Source organism: Amblyraja radiata, chromosome 2 (genome assembly GCF_010909765.2).
Source record: "Amblyraja radiata isolate CabotCenter1 chromosome 2, sAmbRad1.1.pri, whole genome shotgun sequence".
Taxonomy (NCBI): domain Eukaryota; kingdom Metazoa; phylum Chordata; class Chondrichthyes; order Rajiformes; family Rajidae; genus Amblyraja; species Amblyraja radiata.
Window position 1 is genome coordinate 59,136,066 of NC_045957.1, and position 19,234 is coordinate 59,155,299.

At 44.9% G+C, this 19,234-nt stretch overlaps 1 protein-coding gene across 7 annotated transcripts in view; it reads left to right on the forward strand.

Moving 5' to 3' along the window:
- Window positions 1-19,234, forward strand: part of rbms3 (RNA binding motif single stranded interacting protein 3) — a 1,345,529-nt gene that overhangs the window by 1,129,359 nt on the left and 196,936 nt on the right. For all 7 annotated transcript variants that reach the window (XM_033047243.1, XM_033047268.1, XM_033047258.1 and 4 more), the window contains one exon: window positions 15,091-15,170. In XM_033047243.1, coding sequence (XP_032903134.1) covers window positions 15,091-15,170 — 80 coding nt within the window. The remainder of the gene's footprint in view (window positions 1-15,090; window positions 15,171-19,234) is intronic.

The following is a 19,234-nucleotide window of genomic DNA, read 5'->3' on the forward strand; positions in this document are numbered from 1 at the left end:
ATTATGTTAAATCTAATACACAAGTTTACAGGAATAGGGAATCAGAAATTCTTGATGAATGTCTGAACAAGCATCCTAATACTGAAAAACTAATAGCTTATATTTATAACACCCTACTAAATAACGAGGTACCACCGACCGAACCATATAGATACAAATGGGAAAATGAAATAGGTCATCCTATCACGAAAGATATGTGGGACGAAAGTTTACAACAAATACATCAATGTTCATTAAATGCCAGACATACTTTAATACAATTCAAGGTCTTACATTTTTCTATTTTCTACTATCTATTTTTCCTCTTTTTCTTCTCTCCATTTTTTTTTACTTGTCTTTCTTACTTTCTTTTCAAAAACATAAAACTAGAGGTTGTACATAGAATGTATTACGTTATGACATAGTTGGCACCTAAAGTTAGGTCCCACTGTATTGTTTTGTATTGTATTAACTTCTAATAAAAAAAGAATAATAAAAAAAAAAGAGATGATGTGCAGGCTGTGAGCAGAACTAAGGGGTAATACCTTTTAATTTGTCGCCCATCGGTTCATTTTAGTTGAACTTGACGGGAGGGAGTTAACTTTCCTTTAAGCAAACAGATATATTAGTATCCATGTTACTGCTCAGTAACATCAAATGCCAAAGGAGGTCTGTCAATAGATAGATATGCCTTTATTGTCATTCAGACCGAAGTCTGAACGAAATTGCAGCAGTCATACATATAATACAATAAAAAAACAACAATAAACACATATTAACATCCACCACAGTGAGTCCATCCAGCACCTTCTCACTGTGATGGAGGCAAAAGTCTTAGGTCTGCAGTCTCTTCCCTCCTCTTCTCCCTCTGCGCTGAGGCGATACCCCCCCGGGCGATGTTATAAATCAGTCCCGCGGCTCAAACACCGCGGCCCGGGGTGGTCGAAGCTGCCGCCCACCAGTCCTGCAGACGCAGCCGCTGGCCCGTGGCCGAACCCCGGACTCAGGCCACCACCGCCAGAACACCGTCCCAGCCACCCTCACGTGAGTATCGTGCCGTCTTCAGCCTCGGGCTGGGCCGCCCCCGACATGGGCGCCGAACCTCCCCCGGGCCGGGCCGCCCCGACATGGGCGTCGCTTCTTCCCCGGGCCGGGCCGCCCCGACTTGGGCGTCGCTTCTCCACCCGGCCGGGCCGCCCCGACTTGGGCGTCGCTTCTCCCTCTGGCCGGGCTGCCCCGACTTGAGCGTCGCTTCTCCCTCCGGCCGGGCCGCCCCGACTTGGGCGTCGCTTCTCCCTCGGGCCGGGCCGCCCCGACATGGGCGCCGAACCTCCCTCGGGCTGCAAGCGCCGCACCTGCCCGAGCTCGGCCGCTCCGACGGGAGCCTCGTTCCACCCTTGGGCTGGCCGCCCTCACGAGAGCGCCACAGCCTCTCATGGGAGCACTGTTCCAGCCCTGAGCCGGAGCACCCTCACGGGAGCGAGCTCAGGGCGAGTCCTGACGGGCTCTGCCTCCGGAGCCTCGAGGTCATCAGCTCCATTAGGCCTCAGCGCAGACGGAGACAGAGAAGGGGAATATGACAAAAAAAGTCGCATTCACCCGCGGGGAGAGACTGCAAACCCCGTTTCAACCCCCCACCCCCCCAAAACACAAACTAAAAACCAAAAACTAGACTAACCAAAACAAAATAAACAACACAAAAAACACAAACAAACGGGACTGCCGGTGAGCCGCTGCAGCCAGTGCAATCTTCAGCTGCATGACCTTGATGAGCTACTGAGACTTTGCTTCAATTACTACATTTTCTGAAAATATATTATGTCTCTGAACCTGACAATTAAGATACATGGCATAATCCTGGTTGGTGTGGATCGCTTCACTTATCTCGGCAGCTTATTCTCAGGAATGGTCAGCACCTCTAGCGTGCCAAAGTGATTTTTAACCAGCTGAAGAAAGAAGTGATCAAAGATTTTTGGGATGTTAATCAGCAACTATACGTAGGTGCTGGATGATCAACTTTGACACAGTGGGCCAAAGAGCAAGTTTTCATGTCAAAAATCTTTTGAGTAGGAATTATCCCCACCTTTTTGTCTCCATCAGATTTATAGAGAACAGAGTCTGCATCTCAAAAGAAAAGCACCACCAAAGTTGCCTATGCAACATCCTACAATCCACTGACAGGATAGGCCAACCCATGTCATTGTCCTCTCCCAGATCAATGTTCCAAGCATTGATGTTCTGATCATTCTCATCATCCATGATCATTCTGCTATGAGCTCTGTCATGAAAAGGATTTTACAAAGGCCAGAGAATACACATAGATTACTCCAAATACTTTTATAGGTATACCAGCCTTAAAAATATTCCAATCTTTCTGGTCATGGGAAATCCTGGCTGAAAACTGTTCATAGCATTGAAGCATCAAGGAAACCTCCAAGCCCTTCGGGTCTCATGCCGTTACTTAGCACAAAGAATTGCAGACACATGCAGGAATTCAAATGAATAGCTACCAACTAACCAGCTCCACCTGTCTCACCTTTGTTGGAATTAGCAGATTCTGCACTTGACTCATTGAAAAGCAGGAACAGTAGACGAAGCAAGTTATAAACCCCTCGAGAACAGCCTAAGAATAGAAGAAGGAAGCCTTGAATTTGTCGTATTTCCGTTCAACAGAAAGTCATATCTGCCCCCACTTTTACAACTAGCTATTTATGATCCTGCGAATAATGACTACTGAATTCAACCTGTAATGCCAAATATTTCCCAAGGCTAGAATTTCTCTGAAAATTATTTTAATGAGATAGTAATGCAGTTTAAATGCTTTGCTAAAATGGTGAACGGACAAATTGTGTTAATGCTTTAATTTATGCAAAGCACAGCTCAGTGGTTTTATTATGGATTGAAATTATAATTGTGTTTATTCCAATGCAGTGCTCATCATTGCCTAACGTTAGACCATGAGTGAATGAGCTGGACTTTAAAAGTCTCATGAATGTAGAATTGATTGATTTACTCTTTCAGAGGTCTTTTTTCCATTTGCAAAGCTCCGTGTCTGAACATTCTTAATTGCAAGCTCATGGCCCTGAGCTCCATTTGGTGGGTGGTAGAGCAGGCACCCAGAGATGTCATGGTTGGCTGTCTGTTGTTCGGCTCAGCATTTACAGGCTGGGCTCTGGCGGAGTTCCCATCTTCACATGCTGGCATTGAAACGCCCAACTCCAGTACCAAGTCTGTTGAGCTTCACGCATGCTCCTCTGGGGAGGTCAGACCTTGGACAGCTTTTATCTGGTGAAGAGATGTGGCTGTGTAATGGAGTTTAGGTTGCCTTCCACTCCAGAGACCACTTGGTGGCTATCCAGTGTGCTTTTGTCTCAGTTGGCTGGATGGATGCTAGGAGTTATTTCCATGTGGAAATGTGCTGTAAGGTAGCATCTCTACCACTTTGCCGCCCACAATCTTTCACATTTTGAATGTTGACAAGTAGCTTTACAGCATTACACATTTATAATAGCAGCATATTGTAGCTGCCAAGACATCTCTAAATACTCAATCATCTTTGCTGAGACATAGTAATTCATGTGTATGCATTAGAAGCTTCGGAGGACAGAATATTAACACCCAAAATTAGTGTTGTGAGGACTGACTCGCTTGGTTACAAAATACTCCATTTAAATGATAGACAAATATGCCCATGACCATGATTGATGTGCCAAGTGACAAATATAGCTGGGAGGTTCCTTCATCTCTATTACAATGGTGTGATATAACTTAAACTGAAGATGTCTGATTTGATGTGGGCCAAATAATGTACCCGATTGTCTTACATTCTGCTGATGCACACAAGAATATGTCATGGTCATGTCTTTAGACAGCCTATGATAGACACAAAGTGCTCGACTATCTCAACGGGTCAGGCTCTGGTGAAAAAGGATAGGTGACATTTCGGGTCGGCACCCTTCTTCAGACTCGACTTTGGATCCCGACCCGAAATGTCACATGTTCTTTTTCTCCAGTGATGCAGTGAATTACTCCAACACTTTGTGTCTATCTTGGTATAAACCACCATCTGCAGTTCTTTGTTTCTACAGTTTCTGTAGACAGCCTGTCTGTTTGCAAAGCTATCCTTTTAGTTTCAAACTGATTACTGCTTTCAATGTACATTAGAACAGATATTCTGAAGACTGGTTCTTGTTTTCAATCAATGGTTGTTTTATCCACATAAATTTAATAATATCTGAATAATTCCTAATGCGGCTTTTTCACGGGGCGACTTGACGCAAGATGTAACCAGAGTGAAGTGGTCGTGGTCTAGCACGATATCACACGATATAACGGGGGGGTAGATAAAGAGTTCCCACGGTACTTGGCATTTCTGTTATTTGTGTGAGTGACTTGTCCGTCTCCCGAGCTTTCCCGTTAAATCTTGAATGAACATTGTGAAGTGTTGTTAAATCATCACGTGGCACAAATGATGTCACTTTTTTTTCACACACTATAAATATCCTCCCTTGGTTGAATTGGCTCATTTGGAGACATGTTTTACTGTGTATGTGGGAGACACAGATAGACTGAGCACAGTACCTCGGTCCTACTGTGTGGTGGAGAGGGGGAGAAAGAGACGTACACTCAGAGAGGCAGAGTCTCTCAGCCTGTGTAAGAGGGAGGGAGGGAGAGAGAGAGAGAGGCACACACAAGGTGGATGTGAAATCTCACCTGCCTGTTTCAGTGACAGACACCCGCCGCCAGTAAATGAAGACACCCCCATCTGTCTCCCCCTCCTCCCCCTCGACTCCCCCACATTTCCCTCCCAACTCCAGTCCCGTCCCGACCCCCTGGGAAACTGAATAGAGCAACAATCAACTGCTGCCTGTGCGCTGATATGACAATAAAGGCTACTTTACTTTACTTTACTGAGTTAAAGAGTTCCCACGGTAGACTGTAAAACTGGGACCCTGGATCTGGACTCCCCCAACATCGGGAACATTCTTCCTGCATCTAGCCTGTCCAATCCCGTAGATACTGATTAGACCGGTATCTATTTATTTACTTTATTAATGATTTCAATTAAATATTGGGAACATCAGGCCGCAAACGTTATTTCTTGAGTGTTAGTGCTGGACTTTGACTCGACCTTCCTAGTTAGCCGGCGCCTGAGACTGAGCCAAGCAATGTCCAGACCTGACTTCAACACAAAGTGATGGAGGAACTCAAAGGGTCAGGCTTGTCCAACGCTCTGTGTTTTGCTCGTGATTCCTGCATCTGCAGTTCCTCGTGTCTACAGACCAGAGTTGCCACTTGACTCCGAGATGACCATCACAGAGCATACGGAAGATAGACACGAAATGCTGGAGTAACACAGCGGGACGGGCAGCATCTCTGGAGAGAGGGAATGTGTGACGTTTCGTTTCGAGACCCTTCTTCAGAGTCTCGTCCCAAAACGTCACCCATTCCTTTTATCCAGATGCTGCCCGTCCAGTATTTTATGTCTGTCTCCAGTATTACTGTGTCTATCATCGGCGCAAACCAACATCTACAGTTCTTTCCGACACATTAGAGGATACCGTCTCGCCATCACTCGGATTACCCGCTTCATTTCCATAACGTTGCCACCTCTCTTTACTTTGCTTACTGAAGCCTGATCCTTGTCACACCCAGTGCTCTATCGCCCAGCCTCTCATCTTTCAATCGGGTTCGGCCAGGAAGGAACTGCAGATGCTGGATTAAAACGAAGATAGACACAACATGTAGCTCAGCGGGACAAGCAGCATATCAGAAGGGTCTCGACCCGAAATGTCACCCATTCCTTCTCGCCAGAGATGCTGCCTGTTGCGCTGAGTTCCTCCATTTTGTGGCTACCTTGGGTTTATCCAGGATCTCCCCGTTGATGTCCTAACTCGCTTTGTTTTGTTATTATTGTCTCATATCGAGAACAAGCAGATACAGGTTTAGGTTCGGGGGGAATGATTTAATGAGAGCCTAAGGGGTAACTATTTTACGCAAAGGGTGGTGGGTGTATGGAATGATCTATCCGTTAAGGTAGTTGAGGCAGGTACTGTCGCAATGTTTAAGACGCATTAGACTGAAGCATGGATAGGATAGGTTTAGATGGTTATGGGCCAAACGCGGGCAAGTGGGACTAGTGTAGATGGGACATATTGGTCGGTGTGGGCAAGTTGGGTCGAAGGGCCTGTTTCTACGCTGTATGATTCTATGCAGGGAATAAACTTTTGTTTGCGTGCTATACAATCATATCAGATAATGCTATACATGAATATAACCAAGCCACGTACAGTCTGAAGAAGGGCCTCGACCCGAAACGTCACCCGTTCCTTCTCTTTAGAGATGCTGCATGTCCCGTTGAGTTACTCCAGCATTTTGAACCGTCGAGTTACTCCAGCATACTCTTTAAACCGGCATCTGCTGTTCCCTCCGACACATGCACAAGAACACCAGGTAGAGCGAAGAGGAAAATACCAGAGTTCCGAATATATGTTTTCAGGACAGTTCCAGGGGGGAAAAGTCCAATGTCCTCATTGAGGTAGGTTGGTAGGTCGGGTCAGTGCACAAATGAATGGAAGGAAGAACCGTTCTAAAGCCGGATAAGAATAGGTGGTCGGCGCGGACTCGGTGGGCCGAAGGGCCTGTTTCCGCGCTATATCTCTAAAATCTGAAGTTAGGTAATGTCTAAAGGAACTGCAGATGCTGGTTAATACGCACAAAAGGACACAAAATGTTGGTGTAACTCAGCAGGTAAGTCGGATCTGGGAAGAAAAACATAAAAAGCTGGAGTAAGTCAGCGGGTCAGGCAGCATCTCTGGAGAAAAAGAATAGGTGGCGATTCAAATCGGAACCCTTCTTCAGACAGCCTAATCGGAATTGAGTCTGAAGATGTGTCTCGTCCCGAAACATCAGCTATTTTTCTCCAGAGATGCTGCTTGACTCGCTGAGTTACTCCAGCTTTTTGTGTCTGTCTTCGGTTTAAACCAGCATGTGCAGTTCACTCCTTACACGGGTCTCTGGAGAACACTGATTGGTAGCGTTCCGGACCCTGCTTCGGAAAGTCATCAATCGCTAGTCGGCGAGGACTCCGACCTGTATCTCTCAAAGAAGTACATATGAAAAATTCCTCACGGACCATAAAAATGCGGGACCTTTCAGTAAAGTCCCATTTAAAGATTATAGTTATTTTCTGGAATCTCATTAACATAACTCATGAATAAGTTGATGTCCATATGCGGATGCAAATCTTTATTTTTTAAATTCAATCCCACAGAAGACAATTTTTACTCACCTTCTGTCCCCTCTGTCCAGCTTCCGGGTTCACCGTTCGCAGGAGTTCCCACGGTAACCGCAAGAGTTATTACGGATATCGCACGGATATCGCACTGGCCACTACGTTCATATAATGTTGCAATGCTCAACCATAAGTGTACAAGTCACTCTTGGAGAAATTCAAACTTGCTTGAATTTTCTCCCGAGTCACCAAGTTACACGATTACCTGCCGTTAGCGCTATGGTGGTCCACAAATGCCGTACTGTTATCGCACGAGGTTCCCACGATGTTAAATTCTGGTTAACTCTTGCGTCAAGTCGCCCCGTGAAAAAGCCGCTTAACACTACCACCCTTTGAGGAAGAGACTCTCAACCATTGAATGTCAACTCATCTCAGTGTCAAATGTGATTCTTAATTTTTAACCGGCCATGATTATTATTCTAGAATTCCAACAACAGAAGCCTTCCAGGTCAAGATCCTATGGACCTTTTGCTTTTCTAAATGCCTGTGGATACAAGCTTAGTCTGTCCATTTTTTTCTCAGAAGGCAAACTGCTCTCTAGGTATCTAGTTTGGTACACTTCTGAACTGCTTCCAATGCATTTCCTCAAATAAGGAGAACAAGCTATACATAGTATTCCAGGTATATATAATATATAATACCATCCATAGATGAAACAGGATCTCCACCCTTTTGTATTTGTATTCCATTCCATTGCACATTGCTTTTTGCAAATATTTTCCTGGAACATCCAAATCTTTCTACCTCAGAGAGCTTGAAATCTCTACCCATTTCAATAAGGTACTGCATTTGAAGCTATTTTGTCTGCTGCGATAACAATTTTTTTCCTTTGCAACATCAGTAAATTTAGCAACCCTACCATGATCTTAAGTCATTGATATCTATCTTCTATATTACTAAAAGTCTGTTCTTGACCGGTTTTGGCTTTCTGTGCTGCGATTTCCGAGAGTACGCCGCCACCTACGGCCGTCATTTTTGGCCACCTCGCTCAGAGCCCTCCTCCGCCGCATGTGTGCCGAGGATTTTTACCGTCGATGAAAATTGACAGAGATATTAATGTTTTTACAAAATTCCCCATTCTCTCTGCTGCCCCTGCTGGAGGGAGGGGGAGGGACTATAAAACCAGGAAGTGGTGTGCCTCAATCAGTCTCTGCAAGTGGTGTGCCTCAATCAGTCTCTGCAAGTGGTGTGCCTCAATCAGAGCTCTGGATTACACTGACAAATGTCTACAGCACTGTGAGTACCCTTAATTTGGTTTGAAAATGAAAATATGGTTAGAGATTAAAAAAAAGCACTGCCTGCAAATGGTTGTTTGGGTTTGGGTTGAAGTAAAAAGGCACTCTCTCTTCCCCCCCCCCTCCCTCTCCTCCCCCCCCCCCCCCCCCCCCCCCTCCCTCTCCTCTCCCACCCTCTCCTCCTCTCCCCCCTCTCCTCCTCTCCCCTCCTCTCCTCCTCTCCCCCCCCTCTCCTCTCCCCCCCTCTCCTCTCCCCCCCCTCTCCTCTCCTCTCCCCCCCTCCTCTCCCCCCCTCCCCTCCCCTCTCCCCCTCTCCCCTCTTCCCCTCCCCTCTTCCCCCTCCCCCCCCTCTCCTTTCCCCCACTCACCCCCCCTCTCCACTCCCCCCTCTCCTCCACCCTCTCCTCTCCCCCCCTCAGCCCCTCTCTCTCTCTCTCTCCCCTCTTTTTCTCCCCCTCCATCCCCTCCCCCACCGTCCCTCCCCTAAACCCCCCCTCCCCTCCACACACCCCTACCCCCTTCCCTCCACCCTCCCTCCCCCTCCCTGCTCCCCACCTCTCCCCCGCCCCTCATCTCACCCCCCTCTCAGCACCCCCTCTCTCCTCCCCCTCTCTCCTCCCCCTCTCTCCTCCCCCTCTCTCCTCCCCCTCTCTCCTCCCCTCTCTCCTCCCCTCTCTCCTCCCCCTCTCTCCTCCCCCTCTCTCCTCCCCCTCTCTCTCCTCTCTCCTCTCTCTCTCTCCCCCCCTCCCTCTCTCCTCCTCTCTCTCCTCCTCTCTCTCTCCTCTCTCTCTCCTCTCTCTCTCTCTCCCCTCCTCCCCTCCATTAGCGTGAGTGCGGGGGGGGGGGGAGAGTTAGTGTGTGACGCTGCATGCCGCCTCCACCCCCACAACCGCACATTGGGGGAACAGACCCAACGGGTCTGCACTTGGTCTAGTAGAGTTATAAATTCAGGCCTCAGCATTGATTCTTGTGGCAGAGTTCTTATTACATAATTCCACCGAGAAAAAGACCTATCTACTCTTGATTCCTAAAGGGCCTGTCCCACGGCGATTTTTTCGGCAACTGCCGGCATCATTGACTGACGTATCAAGTCACCGAAAAAGTTGCAGTGTGATGCGACATGACGCGGCGTGATGACGTATTGACGCACAGTGTTTTCCTCAGGTGCCGCAACATTTTTTTTGTCACCGCTGGATTTTGAAATGTTCAAAATCTTTCGGCGACCCTGATACGTCAGTCAATGACGCCGGCAGTCGCCGAAAAAATCGCCGAGTGGGACAGCCCCTTAATTGTATGCCACTCTTCTGTACATTTAATTATTTTACTCCATGATCTTTTGGTCTATGCCATAACCATGATATAACACCTTATTTAATGCCTTGTGAAATCTTAGTACATTACCAGTACTCCTTTACCAACAGGATACCTACAATGTAGAAATATTAATGAAGATGCGAAAACATTTACAATGATAAAACAATAAACATTACCAACAATACTATTTCCCACATGTGTGGAATTTTATTTATGTTATGCTGCAAATTTAAGTTCAAATGTAAGGAAATAAAACTTGTAAAGCGCCATTTGCACAATGTATTGTTTGATCTATCCTGAAGTTTAGCTTATCTTCCTGACAGAAGTCACCAGTCTTAATAAATATCTTCAAGAAGGTCAAGCCTTGGTGGATTTGTTCAACAATTTCAAATGATAATTGATTAAAGGTCCAGTTTATCAAACACTACCACCCTTTGAGGAAGAGACTCTCAACCCTTGAATGTCAACTCATCTCAGTGTCAACTGTGATTCTTAATTTTTAACCGGCCATGATTATTATTCTAGAATTCCAACAACAGAAGCCTTCCAGGTCAAGATCCTATGGACCTTTGGCTTTTCTAAATGCCTGTGGATACAAGCTTAGTCTGTCCATTTTTATCTCAGAAGGCAAACTACTCTCTGGGTATCTAGTTTGGTACACTTCTGAACTGCTTCCAATGCATTTCCGCACTTCCTCAAATAAGGAGAACAAGCTATACATAGTATTCCAGGTATATATAATATATAATTCCAGAACAAGGGGTCACAGTTTAAGGATAAGGGGGAAATCTTTTAGGACTGAGATGAGGAAAACATTTTTCACACAGAGAGTGGTGAATCTCTGGAATTCTCTTCCACAGAAGGTAGTTGAGGCCAGTTCATTGGCTATATTTAAGAGGGAGTTAGATGTGGCCCTTGTGGCTAAAGGGATCAGGGGGTATGGAGGGAAGGCAGGTACAGGATACTGAATTGGATGATCAGCCATGATCATATTGAATGGCGGTGCAGGCTCGAAGGGCCGAATGGCCTACTCCTGCACCTATTTTCTATGTTTCTATGTTTCTATAATACCATCCATAGATGAAACAGGATCTCCACCATTTTGTATTTGTATTCCATTCCATTGCACATTGCTTTTTGCAAATATTTCCCTGGAACATCCAAATCTTTCTACCTCGGAGAGCTTGAAATCTCTACCCATTTCAATAAGGTACTGCATTTGATGCTATTTTGTCTGCTGCGATAACAATTTTTTTCCTTTGCAACATCAGTAAATTTAGCAACCCTACCATGATCTAAGTCATTTATATCTATATTACTAAAAGTCTGATCTTGACCGCTTTTGGTCCACTGTGCTGCGATTTCCGAGAGAACGCCGCCACCTACGGCTGTCATTTTTGGCCACCTCGCTCTGAGCCCCCCTCCGCCTTCCTGAACCGGAGGATTTTTCCCATCAATGAAAATCAGAGAGATATTAATGTTTTAAAATATTCACCATTCTCTCTGCTGCCCCTGCTGGAGGGAGGGGGAGGGGCTATAAAACCAGGAAGTGGTGTGCCTCACTCAGTCTCTGCAGGATGGATGAAGCCAAAGGGTCACGTCTCTCTGATCTCTGAATAACTAAACAAATGTCTACTCAACTGTGAGTCCCCTTAATGTGGTTTGAAAATGAAAATATGGTTTGTTTGAAGTTAAAAGGCACTGCCTGCAAATGGTGGCTTGGGTGCTTTGGCTGGAAGTTGAAAGGCACTACTTACTGCAAATGGTGGCTTGGGTGCTTTGGCTTGAAGTTGAAAGGCACTACTTACTGCAAATGGTGGCGGGAGCTTTGGCTTGAAGTTGAAAGTCACTACTTACTGTAAAATGGTGGCTTGGGTGCTTTGGCTTGGTTGAAAGGCACTACTTACTGCAAATGGTGGCTTGGGTGCTTTGGCTTGAAGTTGAAAGGCACTACTTATTGCAAATGGTGGCTTGGGTGCTTTGGCTTGAAGTTGAAAGGCACTACTTACTGCAAATGGTGGCTTGGGTGCTTTGGCTTGAACTTGAAAGGCACTTCTTACTGCAAATGGTGGCTTGGGTGCTTTGGCTTGAAGTTGAAAGGCACTACTTACTGCAAATGGTGGCTTGGGTGCTTTGGCTTGATGTTGAAAGGTACTACTTGCTGCAAATGGTGGCTTGGGTGCTTTGGCTTGAAGTTGAAAGGCACTACTTACTGCAAATGGTGGCTTGGGTGCTTTGGCTTGAAGTGCAAAGGCACTTCAACTTGGGTGCTGTGGCTTGGGTGCTTTGGCTTGAAGTTGAAAGGCACTACTGCAAATGCACTTACTTCCTGTTTGCACTGTATATTGATTTTAGATAAAACGCTACCACTTACGGCTGTGATTTTTGGCCATCTTACTCAGTCCCCCTCCGCTGAGCAGGTGCAGAGGATTCTTCCCATCAATGAAAAATAAAAGTGTTATTAGTGTTTAAAAAATGTTGAGAATCTCTCTCCTGTCAATCACGCCATGAAGGCCACACCTCTTCTGGTGGGAGGGGGAGGGGTTAAAAAACCCGGAAGTGTGGGTGTGGCTCAGTCTCTGCATGATGGGGAGGGAGAGGCACGACTCTGAAGCTGCATTTGAATTTGGTGGCCTTGCACCCTGCTTGAAATGGAATGAAACTGCACTTGAATTTGGTGGCGTTGCACCCTGCTTGAAGTGGTAGGAAACTGTACTTGAATTTGGTGGCCTTGCACCCTGCTCAAAGTGGTGAGAAACCGCACTTGAATTTGGTGGCCTTGCACCCTGCTTGAAATGGTAGGAAATGGAGTTGAATTTGGTGGCCTTGCACCCAGCTTGAAATGGAATTTCAAGGAATAGCCATGAGTCAACTGCCAGCCCACCAGCCGTGAGTGAGCTGCCAGCAGATCAGGCTTGAGGGACTGAGCTGCCACCTCAAAAACCTATACCAGCGCTCCAGAAAGCCCCCCCACTGGCCACCAATATTGGAATTGGTGGAGAGGTGGAATATTGCGTCGGGGGACCAGCCCACCCGTGTGAACATGGGACCCAACGGGTCCCACTTAGTCTAGTGAAGTTATAAATTCAGGCCTCAGCATTGATTCTTGTGGCAGAGTCCTTATTACATAATTCCACCGAGAAAAAGACCTATCTACTCTTGATTCCTAAAGGGCCTGTCCCACGGCGATTTTTTCGGCAACTGCTGGCATCATTGACTGACGTATCAAGTCACCGAAAATGTTGCAGTGTGATGCGACATGACGAGGCGTGATGACGTATTGACGCACAGTGTTTTCCTCAGGTGCCGCAACATTTTTTTTGTCACCGCTGGATTTTGAAATATTCAAAATCTTTCGGCGACCCTGATACGTCAGTCAATGACGCCAGCAGTCGCCGAAAAAAATCACCGAGTGGGACAGCCCCTTAATTGTATGCCACTTTTCTGTACATTTCATTATCTTACTCCATGATCTTTTGGTCTATGCCATAACCATGATATAACACCTTATTTAATGCCTTGTGAAATCTTAGTACATTACCAGTACTCCTTTACCAACAGGATATCTACAATGTAGAAATATTAATGAAGATGCGGAAACATTTCCAATGATAAAACAATAAACATTACCAACAATACTATTTCCCACATGTGTGGAATTTTATTTATGTTATGCTGAAAATTTAAGTTCAAATGTAAGGAAATAAAACTTGTAAAGCGCCATTTGCACAATGTATTGTTTGATCTATCCTGAAGTTTAGCTTATCCTCCTGACAGAAGCCACCAGTCTTAATAAATATCTTCAAGAAGGTCAAGCCTTGGTGGATTTGTTCAACAATTTCAAATGATAATTGATTAAAGGTCCAGGTTATCAATCTCCCAACAAATTATACGGATTAATTCTGACCAGTTAATTCTTCATCACTGCGTCATCTGTGATGTCAATAATTAGGCTGTAAGGAATTTTATGATCATCTTCTTTCTATACTCAACCTTTCCAACCCAGTCTTAAATGCACATCTGTCCAATTATTATTTTTGGACATTAATCAAACGATTAACTGCTCTATTATTAATTCCATTCATCCAGGTCACAGGGAGGGCAAAAAGTGTATGATGTATATTCTTCAATGAACCCTTTGAACCTTCTAATTCTTTGTTCACGGGAAGCAAAAAGAAATCTTCCTGTAAGAGGCGCAATCAGGGGTTCAAATAATGTCAGCTGCAACTGACATGCCATTCACAAAATTACTGTTTGTAGTATGGATTAAGCAAATGTGATGTCTATTAAAGCTGGATAAGCATAACAATAATAACAATGAGTTTTGGAGTGCAAAATTTGCTTTCCTCCTATATCGAGTAAAATAGCAACGGTTTAACCCCACACATTCTACCAGTAGGCATTAATACCGAATCAGCTTTTGAACACTTGTCCTGGAATTCCTTTGAGATGGTTAAGGTGAAGCATTTTGAATTGGCATATTACATTAAAGCTAATTTTGTTATTGTTACCACTTGCGATGCAGTTTATGGATAAACAGTGATAACAATAACAGTTTCTATATTACATCTCAATGTTACATCTCAATTCCCTTCTCTACTATTATATACTAAAATGAAGACATAGTTCTTTGACCCTCCTGTATTATCACGTCATTATTATTTTATGAACTCTTTCAAATGCATCAGCAGCTTTTTAAATTAGGGCACAAATAAATTAAATAATTTGTTTAATTTATAATGAAACCCAAGAGAACCCTGTGTAGTTTATTTGTTTTGCAGATAGATTTACATTGGCTGTTGGTAAATGAACAGTCATCGCAGATATTGCCAATGGATGCATTTATTATATGCTTTCCTCATCCAAATATATTAGAACAGACTGTTGGACAGACATGTTTGCGATTGAATCCTGGTGTCATTTGTTTGGCCTTGTGAATGTAGAAAAAATAATTATGAATAATGTAGTTAATGTGTAATGCATTGGTGCATTGCTGCTTAGAAACAACTTCGTTGCATTTGGCTCTCGCTTTTTTTAAGCTTACTCCAAGATAGATTTGAGTCGTGCAAAATGAAAGGATGTAATTGCCATTGGAATAAAATGGGGGATGACAAATTTGCAATTTGAAAAAAGCTGCACGGAAATGTCACTCATGCATTCTAGACCGAATGTACCTTTTGAAGAAAGGATAATGTTATTTGTTTCCATCTTGTCAGTCAGTGCATTAGGGAAGTAACACTCATGCCCTTTTTCTTTTTATATATTTAGAATGGAGTCCACTGAAAAATGTGAAGTAGTAATTCAACATTTTAATGGAAAATATCTGAAAATGCCACCAGGTGTGCCAGGTATGATCTTATTTGTTATTGATACTTCAAAATGATGGAGCTAATGGAAGAAAAACATGAGGATTCAGATTACATTAATTGCAAGACTAAAGATGGAATGCTTCATTGCTGTCTTTACTTTAAAAGGTGTTTTTTTTATTATTCCAACCCACACATTCTTGTGCAATATATATAAATGTATGAAATGGCAATATTATTAATGGTGAAGAGGATATATCTGTTGTTGCTTTTGTTGCTTGCCTTCTTTGTACATATTACAAGATAGATGTGTGTCATGCACACTGAGTGAGCGCATTTGTCATTGGCATAAAATGGCTGATAACTAGCGATATTTACACATATCCAGATTTTCATTGTCATCGAGTTAAACAGGCTGATGATTTGTTAATGCCTGTCTTACAACACCATCCAAAGCTAATTTCTTGGATTTAAATATCAGTGCACAATAGAAAATAACAAGGTGTTGCATTTTTGTTTGATAAGATTCTTTAGTTTTGTTCTTCTGGCACTTTCTCTTAAGCCCCTGTCCCAAAGGAAACTTTTTTCGACGACTACAGGCGACTAGGCTGTCGCCACATGGTCGCGGGGTGACGCCTGTATGGTCGGGAGTCGTCTCCTCAAGTCGCCTTTAAAGGCCTGTCCCAATTGGCCGTCATTTACGCGACAGGCCAGTAGTGACTGATGCGCGACAGCTGCGCGCGTCATCATGCGTCTGCACAGCCGTCTGGAGTGCGTGACGTAATTTGAATACCCAGCTTATGATATTTACCCAGTTTATGACGTTTATGGTGATTTTCTAAAATGTTCCAGTTTCTTGAGTGGTGCTAGCAATTGGAAAACTGCAGATGCAATGCTGCTATTCAAAAAAAGAGGTGAATGAAAAGTAGCAAGCAGACCAAATTAATCTGTGGGAAGGAACTGCAGATGCTGGTTTAAATTGAAGATAGACACAAATTGCAGGAGTAACTCAGTGGGACCGGCAGCATCTCTGGAGAGAAGGAATTGATGATGTTTCAGTATGAAGAAGGGTCTCGACACGAAACGTTACCCATTCGACCCGAAATGTCACCCTGTCCCACTTGGCCGTCATTTACGCGACAGGCCGGTGGCGCGCAAATATTTTGTACAGGAAGAAATCCTGGCGAGCTCCCACACTCCTCCACGCCACTCCATGCGCCCGTCCCGCGCTACCCACACACAACCCACACAGTATCCACATGTTGCCAGGTCACGTAAATGGCGCGCAAATGACGGCCAAGTGGGACAGGCCCTTAAAGAGTCGTAACATTGTTCTGGTCGCCGCTGGATTTTTTAATGTTCAAAACTTTTCGGTGATTGTGAGCTTGACGCGGGCTTCTCCTGTCGTAGGTTGTCGCGAGGATGATGCAGGTTGTCGCCAGGTGGCATTGGTTGTCGCCAGGTGCTAACTTCAGTGAATTCCATTGGCGACTGCCTACGTCATCCTACGTGAACCGCCGACAGGTACCGGCGACTGAATTTTCAGTTGCCTTCAGTTGTTGCAGACAGGGTCGTTGCTTGTTGCGAGTGGATGTAGGTTGACTTCGGTTGTCATGTGGTCATAGGTGGACATCCTAATGGGTCACCTGTTGTCGGTAGCTTGATGTAGCTTGACGTCGACTAGATGGTAGGTTGTCGTAGAGGGGGTCGAATCGCCGCTTTTTCGGCGACCTGCTACATCTGTGACAGTCGTCCGCAGTCGCCGAAAAAATTGGGGACGGCCCTTTAATTATTTCCTGACCCCATCTGGCAGTCAGATAGACTACTTGTGGTTCCCTTCATAGGTCTGTGTGTCATTAAGTAATGCCAATTGTAATAAACGTTTCATGGCAATAGAAACAAACATTTAAACTGCCTGTCCTGTAAAACCAAGAAGTTCACATTTTTTGCTAAATTATGAGATTGGGCCTTGCCATTTCCTTGTGTTTACAAGATCAAATGGCATACATCAGGGTAATGTACATTTATATCTAGTGGGTGCAACTGATGGAGCTGCAACCTTGGACCTCCAATGGTCAGGGGACAGGACAGACCTCTGGTGCTGTTTGTGACTTTGCACATTTCCATGTGACCAAGTGGTTTACCTCCCGCATCATTTACAAGCAAGTATGATAGTAACATTTATGCAGGTACATGCATGGGGGAGATTTAGAGGAACATGGGCAGGTGTGGGCAAATGGGACTAGCTTGGAAGCGGCATCTTGGTTATCTTGGGCAATTTGGGCCGAAAGGCCTCTTTCTGTGGTTGGTTAATTTGTTACTGTATGTTAAGCATTATATTGATAGGTCCTGGGAGAATCAATTGCCATTTGAGATGGAATAGGATATATGGAAAATAATGAGGGTAGAGAACCCATGGGATGGCTCTGAGAGCCAACAATGGACATAACAGTCATAAGGACAATTGAAATATTATTATTTTTACAGAGGCAACTACAAAATCATATTAAATGTAAATGCAAACAAAATTCCACATCAGCCCACACACAAAAGAGCAGACAGAAATAGATATTTTTGTGGCAAAAATGTAGATGAACAAATGAAGGCATTTAAAGGAAAATAAGCAGTTAGGTTGTTGTCCCACTGTGGCGACCTAATCCGCGAGTTAAGAAGAGCGTCTTCGACCTTCAAGCTCGAGGGCACTCGCCTGGAAAACCTCGAGCTGGATCGACCGTCCACGTTGAAACCGCGAGCTGGACCGACTGCGCACACACACACACACACAAACACATCGCAAAGGCGGGGGCCAGGGAAAGCAGGGGAGCGCTGTCTGAAATTCACACCCGCGATGAAGAGGAATGTTACAGACCGCTGCACAGTGTAAGGTAAGTCCTTTAGAGAGCGTGGAGGGGGGAGGGGGGGGGTGGAGAGAAGGGGGGGAGAAGGAGTGGAGACACTTTTAAGAAGTATAATAAAGTTTAGTGGGCATTTTACCTACTGTTCGGTTTTCCCAGGTCCTGAATATAGATAAATGTGAGGTTATCCACTTTGGTGGCAAAAACAAGGGGGCAGATTATTATCTCAATGGGGTTAGGTTAGGTAAGGGGGAGATGCAGCGAGACCTGGGTGTCTTTGTACACCGGTCACAGAAAGTTGGCGTGCAGGTACAGCAGGCAGTGAAGAAAGCTAATGGAATGTTGGCCTTCATAACAAGAGAATTTTAGTATAGGAGTAGAGAGGTTCTTCTGCAGTTGCACAGGGCTCTGGTAAGACCACATCTGGAGTATTGCGTACAGTTTTGGTCTCCTAATTTGAGGAAGGACATCCTTGTGATTGAGGCAGTGCAGCGTAGTTTCACAAGATTGATCCCTGGGATGGCGGGACTGTCATATAAGGAAAGATTGAAAAGATTAGGCTTGTATTCACTGGAGTTTAGAAGGATGAGGGGGTATCTTATAGAGACATATAAAATTATAAAAGGACTGGACAAGATAGATGCAGGAAAATTTTTCCCAATGTTGGGCGAGTCCAGAACCAGGGGCCACAGTCTTAGAATAAAGAGGTGGCCATTTAAGATTGAGGTGAGAAAAAACATTTTCACCCAGAGAGTTGTGAATTTGTGGAATTCCCTGCCACAGAGTGCAGCCAAATCACTGGATGGATTTAAGAGAGTTAGATAGAGCTCTAGGGGTTAGTAGAATCAAGGGATATGGGGAGAAGGCAGGCACGGGTTATTGATTGGAAACGATCAGCCATGATCACAATGAATGGCGGTGCTGGCTCGAAGGGCCGAATGGCCTCCTCCTGCACCTATTTTCTATATTTCTATGAAAACTCCAATGAGCCAATCAAAATGCCCAGTCAGCGAAGGAGATTGCCTATGGCTGCCTTCGACTGTCTTTAACTAAATAGCGACCCCACTCGACTGCACTACGAGTTAAAAAGAACCATGCCGACATGCTGAAAAATGTTCCACGACCTAGCTGAGGCCGCGAGTATTCGGGAACTTCCCTCGAGCATGAAGGAGAGTTCCAGTGACCTCATAGGACCTCCTAGGACCACGTATCGACCATGTTGTGAGTTTGAGTCGAGGGCAAACTCTTCTA